Source organism: Amphiura filiformis, unplaced genomic scaffold (genome assembly GCF_039555335.1).
Source record: "Amphiura filiformis unplaced genomic scaffold, Afil_fr2py scaffold_37, whole genome shotgun sequence".
Classification (NCBI taxonomy): domain Eukaryota; kingdom Metazoa; phylum Echinodermata; class Ophiuroidea; order Amphilepidida; family Amphiuridae; genus Amphiura; species Amphiura filiformis.
The window spans coordinates 650,143-662,493 of NW_027305501.1; the positions used below are offsets into that span (position 1 = coordinate 650,143).

The 12,351-nt window shown below is 37.3% G+C and overlaps 1 protein-coding gene across 1 annotated transcript in view; it reads right to left on the reverse strand.

The window, feature by feature from the left end:
• LOC140144028 (fibroblast growth factor receptor 1-like) overlaps window positions 1-12,351 on the reverse strand; it is a 50,393-nt gene that overhangs the window by 12,692 nt on the left and 25,350 nt on the right. The window contains exons 7-10 of the mRNA XM_072165856.1: window positions 9,103-9,290; window positions 7,323-7,436; window positions 1,638-1,749; window positions 300-396 (exon numbers count right to left, since the gene is read on the reverse strand). Of these exons, the coding sequence (XP_072021957.1) occupies window positions 300-396; window positions 1,638-1,749; window positions 7,323-7,436; window positions 9,103-9,290 (511 nt within the window). The remainder of the gene's footprint in view (window positions 1-299; window positions 397-1,637; window positions 1,750-7,322; window positions 7,437-9,102; window positions 9,291-12,351) is intronic.

The window sequence follows — 12,351 nt, forward strand, 5'->3', positions numbered from 1 at the left end:
GGTCTTCACCGTGACAATACACTACGTATTGTCACAGTGGTTTCCATGTCCATACGTGAGGATCAGGTCCCGATGGTGTCTTCCTGGTCGAGTTGAATGTAAACTGAGATGTATTACAGTTTTGGGGTACCTCTCAGTGATTTTGGAATATCGATGAAATTTAAATTGTAAATTAATTCACGCCCTTATCAAATTTGTTCGAATACCCCGAGGGATTTTTATATTATATATATATATATATATATATATATATATATATATATATATCTGATTTTGAGTAAATGAGAGAATGAACTTACACCTCTTGCAGGCAGTGGGTTGGTTTCGGCATCCTATACCCGCTCTCAACCTCACGGATAACAACTCTGGTACCCATGCCGGGATATGGCCGAGCACCTTTTGTTTAAGTGTAAAATAAATAATTCAATTAATATGAAAGTAGTCAGTCAAAAAGTACATTAGATAGCCCACCTAACCAAGTACCCAAGTGTGTGTGTGTGTGGGGTGGGGATTTGAAATCTATTTCCATATTATTTCATATCAATACAAGCGTTGTTCTTTCCTGTCAAAAATGACACTTATGTTGTAAATAAAAAAAAAGCAAAAAACAACAAAGTAAGAAAGTAAGAAACATAATAAAACAAAAAGGCATAAATAACCAAGAAAAAATAAGTAATTGCAAGTAAAGCAAAAGAAGTCCCATTCGGTATCCATTTTACCCACAAATGAATGACACTATTAACAAAATCCATTGACCATTAACCTAATGGTAAAGCCCATTCCATAATGAAGTTAATTTATAAAGTTATCATTGAGGAATGTTTGATATTCATGCATGGTTTTCAATCTTTGAAGTAGCCAAACCTTCGCCGTGGACAGAGTGAAAAACGGGTACATTTCTTTAAAAGAGCATATCTTCAAAAGTTGTGAGCCGATTGATATTATTGTTTTGGTTTATTAAAGCTAACGACTCAAGGTTTCTTTACATATCAAAATATATTTGATTAATTTGTCAAAAATAGGAGATAAAGAGGGCGTAAAGAGGGGCCTCTTTTTTTTGGACACCCTGTATGAAACAATAATGGAGATAGAGAGATTTCAAAATTGTCTGATAATACAACCGTTTTTGAAAGTTTCCAAACTGTTTTTGAGGAGTTCATTTTGATTTCGCCAAAGGAGCCTATTTAACCGGTACGACGTCAGCTCACAAAAAAAACCTACATATATGGAGTCACATAAACTTGACGTCGACTTGATGTTCGGTTGGATACAGCCAGAGCGCTCGCTGTCGCGGATGCTTCTCTGTTTTGTTCTTTAAAACCCTTTCGTAAGTACAAATCTCGACATTTGCAGAAACGTAATTCTAGGGATGTTGTTCTTAGCTCTAGTAACGTTGGCGTTGTTTTTGTCCGTGCCAAACTTTCACACGGCTGAGATAGAGTCATAGGATATTCCTCGCCGACTGTCATCATTACCGGAAGTCTCCGGTACTCAAAGTCATTTGCATCACAACTCAGTTCGTCCGTCGGTTCGTCCGTCAATAATAGGTATGTCTGGCTGACCAGATTTAAATTAAATCTTAAATTCCACATACCCAGATGAATGAGAGTATACAGAGTTCAATTAATTGGTCTTACCGAGTGTTACAATCTCCCACAAAAGAATACCAAAAGACCAAACGTCGCTCTCCTTTGTGTGAATGCCATCTGCCCATGACTCTATAGACATCCATCGTAATGGAAGCTTGATCTGGAAGATAATGTATGGAATACTTAAAACTCCATAAATTCCGGGCGATTCATTTGCCATTCAAAATTTTAATTACCAGACACGCTGCAATTGAAACACTAATAAATGTATGAAAAGCGAATGGAAAGCAACATGGAGAGCCCAGTATGGAATTGGGAGAATATGGGTGGTGGAAGTTATCATTTCATGAAATAGAGAAGAAATACGCTGCACATTGCTTATCTGACACAGGCCCTGATTGTCGGTTTTGTTTCCATATTTTGACTTTCATACTACCCCCCCCCATTAAAACATCATGTTACCAAAATGCATGCAATTTTGATGGATTTTATATTAGAAGTTGAACACGATGCATTCATTCATTCATTAATTCATTAAAGGTTTATTACACAATTGTCATAGCAGTATAAAAACTGAAATGCAACAATTTTACAAAAGTATACACATATAAAATATTAAAATACATAGGTATAAATGCTAAAATACAATGTACATATAAATACAGCAAAAACATGAAGAAAAAAGCAAATTACATAGTAAAACATCCACACATTCATTTTCACCCATTCATCCACATGTACACCCCCACACACACCCCTGCATCCCATATCCACTCATAAACTATCACTACCACAAGATCACACCCACTGACCTTACACACCACTTATTCAAACTCTTTCTCTACTCATGCACTAGTGACTACATACTCAAACTCCTTCTCGGCACACACATACTTTCATAAATGAATTACATAGCATATTAAGATCATATTAAATGACAAAAAATGAATGAGAGAAACAGAAAATATATTGCACACAATAATGTTTATAAAATTTGGTGAAGATGGGAGTGAAAATGCCAATAGCCCTTTAAAATAATAAAAAAGCTAAAAACTAGGAGTCTTTTTATTCCACATATTGGCCATGTACACCAGAGGGCTTTTCTGACAACGCAATGTTCTACACCTTGGTACCGACAATTGGTCAGAATTTCTTAAAACTCTGCCATGAATGGTGCTCTTCTTTGGCGGTACCCAACTATGGAAACGCTCAGATTTGAAAAGCGAGTTGAAAAACTTCAAACATTGTTGCTCACGTCTCTCATACATGGATGGCAACTTACAAAGCTCAAGTGCCTCATCATAGGTCGTATACTGCTTGCCAACAATGATCCTACATGCTCTCTTCTGGATTCGTTCCAAAGCGGCACTTTCGTTGATGGTCAGACCAGGGTGCCACACAGGGGCAGCATACTCAGCTAATGGGCGTACGAACCCAGAAAAGATAGTAATAAGATCATCTGTTGGCAAGTTGAAGCGTTTGAGAAGTTTAAGCATATACAGTCTACCATTTGCCTTTTTAGCACTTCAGTAACATGGTTACCCCATTTCAGATCAGAACTTACATGGACACCAAGTATTTTTGCAGCTGAGACAGACTGAAGGGGAACATTAGCAATCATAAGTGGTTGGTCAACTGGGTTGTTTCTCAAGAATGACACTTTCATAGAAGCACACTTTAAAGGGTTAAGCTTCATGTGGTTTTGCACCGCCCAATCCTGGAATTTGTCAAGATGAGTCTGCATGTTAGATGCATCATTACGTGCTCTCGTCTCAACCAAAGTTAAATCATCGACATATTTCAATGTCGTAATGGAATTGTCCATAGCGGCATCATTAACTACGGTGACAAAACCAAGTGGGCCAATGCGTGTGCCTTGAGGCACACCACCTTTCAACTTAACCCAATCACTATTTTGACCACGGTACCTAACACTCTGTTCTCTACCATCAAGAAAACTGGCAATCCATGTCACTACTGAGGGACGTATACCAAGGGATATAAATTTATTGATGAGCACATTGTGGTTTACTAAATCGAAAGCTTTGCTGAAATCAGTGATAACAACCGAGCTCAAGTGACCGGGTTTGTCAGAATTCATGATCAGAGTATCCATTAATTTCACCAGATAATGTGTGGTGGAAACACCTTTGCGGTTCCCGTATTGATTGGGATCAATAGATTTCTCTAAGTCCTCTAACAACCACGTTGCCATAAAACCCTCTGCAACTTTGGCAAAGTGGTCAGTTAGAGAGACTGGTCTCAGTTTATCCCAAGTAGCGGGTTTAGACTTTGGAATCGGGACTACAACAGCCCTCTTCCACTGGGGTGGTACTGAACCTTCAAAGTATGATTGATTGAGGATTTCGGCCAGGGGTTTACTAAGTTCATAGGAGAACTCTCTAATGAGCCTGGCAGAAATACCGTCTGGACCACCGGCTTTTCCAATTTTTAATTTTCTTCAGCATTTCATAAACCTCGTAGTCATGAACAGTAGGGCATGGGTTTGGATCTGGTCGATAAGCAGGAAGCTTAGCGGTATCAAGCACATCAAGGTCATTAGAAACTGATGCAAAGATGTTGTTGATGCTGTTCGCAACGGCTTCAAAGTCATTAGCATCAACACCTGGAGGGGGCTGAATGGTTGACTCAGAGTTGCTCAAATTTGCCATGACCTTGATTTGCTTGTACCACTCAGCTGGATTTGCTTTTTTATGACGCTGAACCCTGGTTTTATAGTGCTCTTTCTTTGCAGCCGATAGATTGATTTTAGTGCCAACAATGTTCAAGTAATGTACGCCATGCCGGACTATATAAGTTTTGCGCACGCTGGCCAAGTTTGCGCAAGCCATTGGAGCTGGTCGAGTCTGTCGCCCGCTAGTGGAGATTCTACGCTTGTCGAGCTTAACCTCGCTTTAATAGTTTGTTCAACCAACATGTTCAAAATTCAAAATGAAACCTTTGCCAAAACTACAAGACAATACCATCCTGTCCAATTAAAAAATTGAAACCTTTGCCAAAACTACAAGACAATACCATCCTGCCCAATTCAGAGGGATAAAAACCAACAGCAATATATACAAAGATAGTTTTTTATCCTCACACAATACTGGATTGGAACGATCTTCCTACAAATATTCTCAACATAACTAGCACTGAAAGTTTCAAAGCAGCTATTTCAGATCACACAATTATAAGTAACTCAATGCTTTTTATGTGGATTTTTAACCAAATCCATCATTACCATCTCAATTAGATTTGTTTTTTTCAACGTTATTGAGCATTTCGCAGATGTAAATTTATTCATGGGAGAAGCAACTGGAGACTGCAACCAAGAATATGCTTGGCCTACGTACATTCTTGGTCAGTCTGTCATCTGATCATGGCAAAAATAAGAGAATCCTTTTGCATGTGTGTTGTGAATACTCTCAATCATCTGGGAATCGTAAACGAGAGACAAGATTAAATCTAGTCAACCAGATAAACATATCATAGTGCATTGTAGGAATGCCTTTAAGCCTCCTCTGCGTTTATCTTGAGAGGCTACGGTATCGCACCTTATCCTAGGTGCATCTTCAGGCCGCCTGTTCATTTGGCGGCACTTGGTCATATGATCCCAATTTAATATTCTTTATTATGTATTTATCTAATTATTTCTTTATTTTATTAATCTACTGATTATTTATTTAGTTGCTTGTTCATTTGTATATTTACTTATTCGTTTGTTTGTTTGTTTGTTTGTTTGTTTATTTATTTACTATTTTTTCGTTTCTTGATATGACGACCATTTTATTTGTGGTGTGACACTACCTGTTCGGAAGTGAGATAAGGCAATACACTTTCACCATTATTCAGTCTACGGTTGCTATCAGTGTAGCGTCATGTCGTTTAGAAAGAAATAATTTTATTACGTAATAGAACGCAAACCGTGGATCTACTTTCAATCTGAACAAGAAAACATCATCTTTTGAAAACCAAAATTGTGGATAAATTACCCGTGGAAATTCATATCTGTTTAATTATTTGAACAGTATATTTCATATAAAAATAAATACAAATTATGGTGTTATTTATACAGCTCTTTTCAAATGTTTTACGTGTATCAAAGCGCTTTACATTTAATCCACTGCCGTTAGAATATGTTAGCTGCCATACAATGCCCAAGGCATGCTCATAACTTTGGGTAGCTCTTAATGGAAAATATTCATAGCAGCTCACAATTGTACAAACTGGATACAGAGAGGCAAGTAAGGTAAATCGCTTGCCCAAGTGCATAACACGATGGCACTGCCGGGGCTCGAACCGGCAATCAATTATTGCATGACAGAGTCCGTACCTCAGCGCCACTTTTAGGGGTATGAGAAATATTGAAGTCGTCTCGCAAACGGTAAATAAATGTTCGAATATTATCTTTGAATTAGTCGTATATTATTAATCTGGATAAATTACGCATACATTTTCTGGAGCTTCCATTTTATCATTCTGAAATACATGCAAAGTTACAGCAAAAACGTATTTTGCCAATGATTATGTTGCACCTTTTCCGCGTTGCTACGGTAAAACACATTGACCAAATATTGCTATGCAGTGGACAATTTGTTGAGAAAATGATATCTGGTTGTTGTTGCATTAGCTGCCCTGCTCGTATCTTTTAATAAATCGTAGATGTACGTAGCTTATATATGCCAACATCGTTTATTGTTACAGGTAACTCTTTTGAAAGACAGTTGCATTTTTATGTAATTTATAAGATCACACCATGGAACAATTATTAGGAAGCGGCAACGTGAAATTAGTATGAGCCGCTCTGTTATTTAAATAGAGTATTGCTATACAAATTTGGTCTCAGGTCTTACGGCGACATTAGCGAGCGGAAGTTATGAAATGCAAATGAGCTTAGTTAGTGTGTAGGCTTGTTGGTATGTGGAATGCGCATTTTGAGTTACAGAGCAAAATGTACATAAAGGTTGTTTCATATGTACCTACATTTTTGGTGGTACATGTTTCTCATTATGCCAGTGCCAGTCAAACACCTTTTAAACCAATCAATAATCCTATTTTTGAAGAGGATAATAAGCTTCTATACCTATGTATAGGATTCGTAAATAGCTATAGTCTTTGTTTGCTTTGGCTAAATCATGTTTAAGTGGTCGGTTACCGAACAATCAACAATGAGAGGACATTCCTAGACCTCATTGACTTGGGAATGATTTGAAGTGCCCGCAAATTATGAGCGTTTGATATTTTTACCACCAATGTGGAAAAGAGACACATGTTACACCGAAATAAGTTATCCTTTTGCTGAAGCAAAGTGCAACAAATCATAACTCCAATTCTGGATATCGTTTGAAGTCAAATAATGTATTATTTTAAAGCTTATAATATATATTTTCTAAACACGAAATAAAACCAAATTGACCGAGGCCGACTTTACGAATCGTTTCGTGGTGGAGGGTCACATAATGATTAAACTACGCTGCCAGATTCTCTTTGCGACCCCTGCAGCTGGTCTCCTCTACCGGTATACCATCGCCAAGGTACTAGGGTTGGACTGTGCAACACCAGCGTAGTATAAGTGTAGTACCAGGGCAGTGCAGTGTTGGTTGGTGGACCCTGTGCAGTAGTAATACTGTGTAGGTACTCCGTGAGTAAAAGTCAGGAGATACTTGGCAACATAATACTTACGCCAGCGGCCCCGGTATGAGTCTTGCAGTGTACTATATTGGTACTTACGTCTGATTTTCTATGATATTCTTCCTCTTCTCGAGCTAAACCAAAATCAGACACTTTACAGACAAGATCCTCACTAACGAGTACATTCCTGGCAGCTAGGTCACGATGTACACACTGAAATGAAAGGAAATGTATAGCTATAATTGTATGACTTAAAAAAAATTACACACATTTTAAGCGGTAACTTGATAAATGCCTTGGAACTTTTTTGTTTCTTTCTTTGTTTTAATTTTATTTATTTTAATAATTTTTAAAATGTTATAAAAAAAAAAAGTAAGAACGAGTCTAGGGTCGGGCCTATTTTTAGGGTCGGTCGGGTTACGCCAATAAAACAATTTTTTTCTTACTTCAGTTGAATCATAATAAGGTTTAGCATGAAAAAATTATACATCCCTAGCACATACACTCTAAAAATCTAGCTGTAACACTTTTTAAACACGTTGGGCGTTTAGTCAAATTGTTATTATTATTTACTTGTACAATTCCAGAAAAAAATTTCATATTTTGAAACCTATTCTCCTTCACATCATAAATGCAAAATAAATTTAACACCGTCCTTTGGTTTACACGTTTACACGTTTTCACATTTTGAATTTGTATCTAAACACATCCTTAACACTTATACCCCTTCCAAATACTATGTTTAACTTGTGTTTAGATTATAAACATTTCCAAAAAGTAAGTACTCCTTTACATTTGACGTTAAATTGACCATAATATTTATGGGATTAAAATGGGTCTTAACACACGTCATCAGGGATATCACTGATTCAGAATTCGCATTACTATGCTCTTATCGAATGAGGAACGACCCACAACCCTGGACAAAGGGGTTGGAATGAAAGTAGTACGGTATTGCAAATGAGCCCCGTTCCCCCGATCAATGTTGAATCCTGACATTTTGTTCATGTGCGCTCAGTAGTACCCTACATTGATTGGTGGGGCAGGGGGAGGTATTGGGGTTGAGGGTAATGTTTAGACTTGACACTAAAGAAAGCGCCATTTCATCACTCTAGAAATAACGAAAATATGACCATTACAAGGTGCACATTCTATTTTTCATTCCAACCTATTTTGTCTACCATTGCAGTTTAAAAGTTGTCAATTTCTTTATGTATTTATCATCATTTTTATAGCGATATAGTAAAGAAAACAAGGTTATGACCCTATGCTGTTTTTCTAAATAAAAAACCAACCCAGGGTAATGTTACCCATGGCGCGAGTTCAGTTGAATATCAAAAGCCATAATGGGTACTTCCAGTAGAGCATATAGTACATAAATATATATTTTTCAGCATTGTAAAAAAAAATAGAAAGGCATTCTAAGCATTATGGGAAGGTATCCACTGGCAGACATTCCCCTATTTACACTTTACATTATGGGATACAATGCATTATGGGAAGCTATAGCATAATTTCAACACTGCATTATCGGAAAGCATTCCAACCAATGTAGCATGGGAAGGCATTCCAGTAAATGCAGGATGCGAAGTCATTCCACTATTTACACTTTACGGAGCTCAAGGGATTCAAAATTCTATTGTGGTAATACAATAATAGCGTTATTTATTATAGATGGACAGACTCAGGGAGTTTCAAGTTTCAAGTTTTTTTTTGTTTATTCTAATTCACTTTTACATCAACGGTACTCATCTATCTGATAGTACATCCAAGACATTAAATATACAAACAAAACTTAATAATTATAGACAAAAAAGATATCTATGGGAGAGACCCCATAGATTGATGCAAACTAGTTTTATAGATTTAGACATACTACCTTGTTGGAAGTTATGAAATTCATCCCAGTTGCCACTTGCTGCGCAAATATCATCAACTGAGTCTGCGACAAAGTGGACTGGATGTCTCGTTTCCTGGTATACGCATAATCATATAATTGACGACTGTTCATAAGAACTTGGCGCAGAGTGCCTCTCGCCATATATTCTAGGATTATGCAAAGCGAGCCTTCAAAGAACAAAATATAATACGTTTTTTAGACAACAAATGTGAAATGATTGATGGATAGCGGGAGATGCTATGCGCACTCATACCCATACTTTTATATTTAAGCCATATTGGCCTTTGAGGTCATATTGGTTAGGGGGGTTGTCATTTTCTTCGGCAGGGGGGGGTGTCATGAATATGTCGGTGACCGGAGTCAATTTTTATGACCCTCCCTATCGCGGGCAAAAAAATTTACGACCCCCCTATCGCGGGTCGAAAATTTTGATGACCCCCTGCCCCTTCCGCCTACACAGACTCAAGACAAATTATTCATTGCCGGAACAAAGACAAGGAGCGCACCAAAACTTTAGAGTGAAGAAAGTGTGCATTAAAATTCTGATCGCGTGTCTAAAGAAGGTCACAAAATTATATAATGCAAACATTTTGCATTATATAACGAAAGATTGTGCGCACAATTTGATTGTTAAATTAAAAGAATGCGCTTAATAACCCTTAATAATTCTATACCCCCCTATTTTGGGTGTTAAAAACTCTAGCCCCCCTATGTTTGGTCTTAAAATTCTATGTCCCCCCAGAATATTCACGACCCCCCCTCCTTCCGAAGAAAATGACAGTCCCCTTAGAAACATAGGTGATCATAGACATGTGCGTAAGTGTGATCAAATTTGCTCAAAACCCAAAACTCCACGAAACTACGAGGGCACTGATAGTCATTAGAGAGATTGCGAAATTTACGTGAAACGGGAACGAGAACGGCAAGCTACATTAGTCGAAAATCGGTTATTATGCCCTCTAGAGGGTGAAATCTATTGTGAATTGGTCAATCGTGGAATTACCGTAAGGCGATTACGTTGCGGTTGGTAGCAAAAAATGACGTTCCAAAATGACAAAAAAACGCATTATAAAATGCAGAAAAATGTTATGTTTATCATATTATGAATCGAATCAAAGTATCCTAATAGAACAAGTAGAGTCCGACATGTAATAAAATCCATTTTGGGGGTTAAAATCTGATCTCGTATAGACAAGAAGAAGTGAACAAATTTCGATTTTTTTCGACGCGAATTCGAACTGGCAGATTGCCTATTCATTTGTGTGTGGAAAATGCCGTCCAAAAATCAGCTTGCGAAGAGGCGTTTTAGGCAAGATTGTGTCGTGTTACGGCATAAATGCGGTATAATGGTATGTTTGGGACGGGGAACAGAAGTTCGTGCAACGCTATTTTTCGCCTTGTTTTTTCGTTGTGCATTAAACAGCTGTCAAAATGTTTTGCTTATGGATACTATTCAGCAAACTCCAAAATGTTTTTAAAACATGATAATGCATGTGCTTTTGATAACATATCGATGTATGTTTATATAAAAATCATGAAAACTCGTATTATACTGCAAAAATAATACGACAACATTTTAAGCCAAATTCGAAATGCTTTAGTAAAATATCATTTGGCAAACATATTTAAGTGTCTATTGTGTTAGAACGTTTATCAGCAAATTTAGAACAAAGAGTTTTTTGAATGTTATTAAAACTTTTAATGCCCTTGACCCTCACATAACCTTTAACCGGACATTTAACGTTTTCTGTAATATATTTGTTTGCTGGGTAGTAATCGAACTATAGGCATATTAGATTATCTATTTTCATTTTGCTTTAGAAAGTAAACAGGGTATTATTTATATGATAATGGAGTTTGTTTCTGGTTATTCGAATAATATACACCAAGACTTCCTAGGCATCCAACACCAAACTCTGTTTAGATTATTTAGACAAACACGTGTGAACATAGGCCTATACTCATTTTCCAATAGCCCGCAAAACTCAAATATCGCTAATCTGGACTGAATGCTTAGAGCATTATAGAAACAGCCAGTCGTATTTGCATATCAATACCGAGGAAAGTAGTTGGATGAAAGAAGATAATATTCTCTGGTTCGATGCACCCAAGTTGAATCAATGGGTGCTTCCTATTACCTTTAGATTATTTGTCTCAGTATAGCGCCATCATGATTGCAATTGCGTTTACACGTAGTCTTGGTTCAGACTCTATGCGGCTATCACGAACATACTAGGAACGACGGGCGTTAGGACCGACACAAACTGGTTGTGCAGGAGGCTAGTTTGGATGTGAACGGGACTATGACGTTCTACCGCAAAATGCAGAAATCCGTAACCCGTATGGCGTTTGCAGCGAACGCCTCTCCGCAATCTCTCTATTTAAATCGATTGACCGGATAAAGAAACTTGGGCAGCAGCTCCTAGTACACCTTGTCTGATGGTTATATTGAATGTAAGTAGCACATGTGGCATTATTGAACTGTCTTACAAACAACAGCTAGCCTGGATTTATTGGGGTGTTTGGTTCCCAAAATATGGATTTGCTTTGTAAAGAATAATGTACCACATCCAATTTGGTCCCATAGAACTACCGGTTAGGTACCGATGACTCTTTTTAAAACATCACTCCCTGCAGATGTAATAAATTCTAACAAGCATAATAATTAATAGTTGCATAGTATTTAAGTTAGGCGTGCAGCCTAATTAAGTTAGGCGTGCAGCCTAACTTATTTCTTTCTTGCCGTTTCTTTCTTTCTTTCTTCTCACAATTTGCTACTACTTCCGCATCCTTGATTGGATTTCGACCAAACTTAGTCACAAGCAGTATTGGGTAGCTGGCTACAAAAGTTATGGGTTGTTTAACGTCAGAGGTCATCCAAGGGGTCACAGGGGTCAAAAAAGGTCCTTTTAACCGAAAATGCTCCGATTGAGCTGAAATTTAAATGCAATGATCCTTATGACATTCTAAACATGTTTAAAACATTGTAAAATTTATTTAAGGTGATTAAGGGGCCATAAAGGGGTCAAAGGTCAAGTTTTCCAAAATGCTCCAATTGAGCTGAAATTTAAATGCAATGATCCTTATGACATTCTAAACATGTTTAAAATATTTTGAAATTTATTTAAGGTCATTAGGGGCCGTAAAGGGGTCAAAGGTCAAGTTTTTCAAAATGCTCCAATTGAGCTGAAATTTAAATGCAATGATCCGTATGACATTCTAAACATG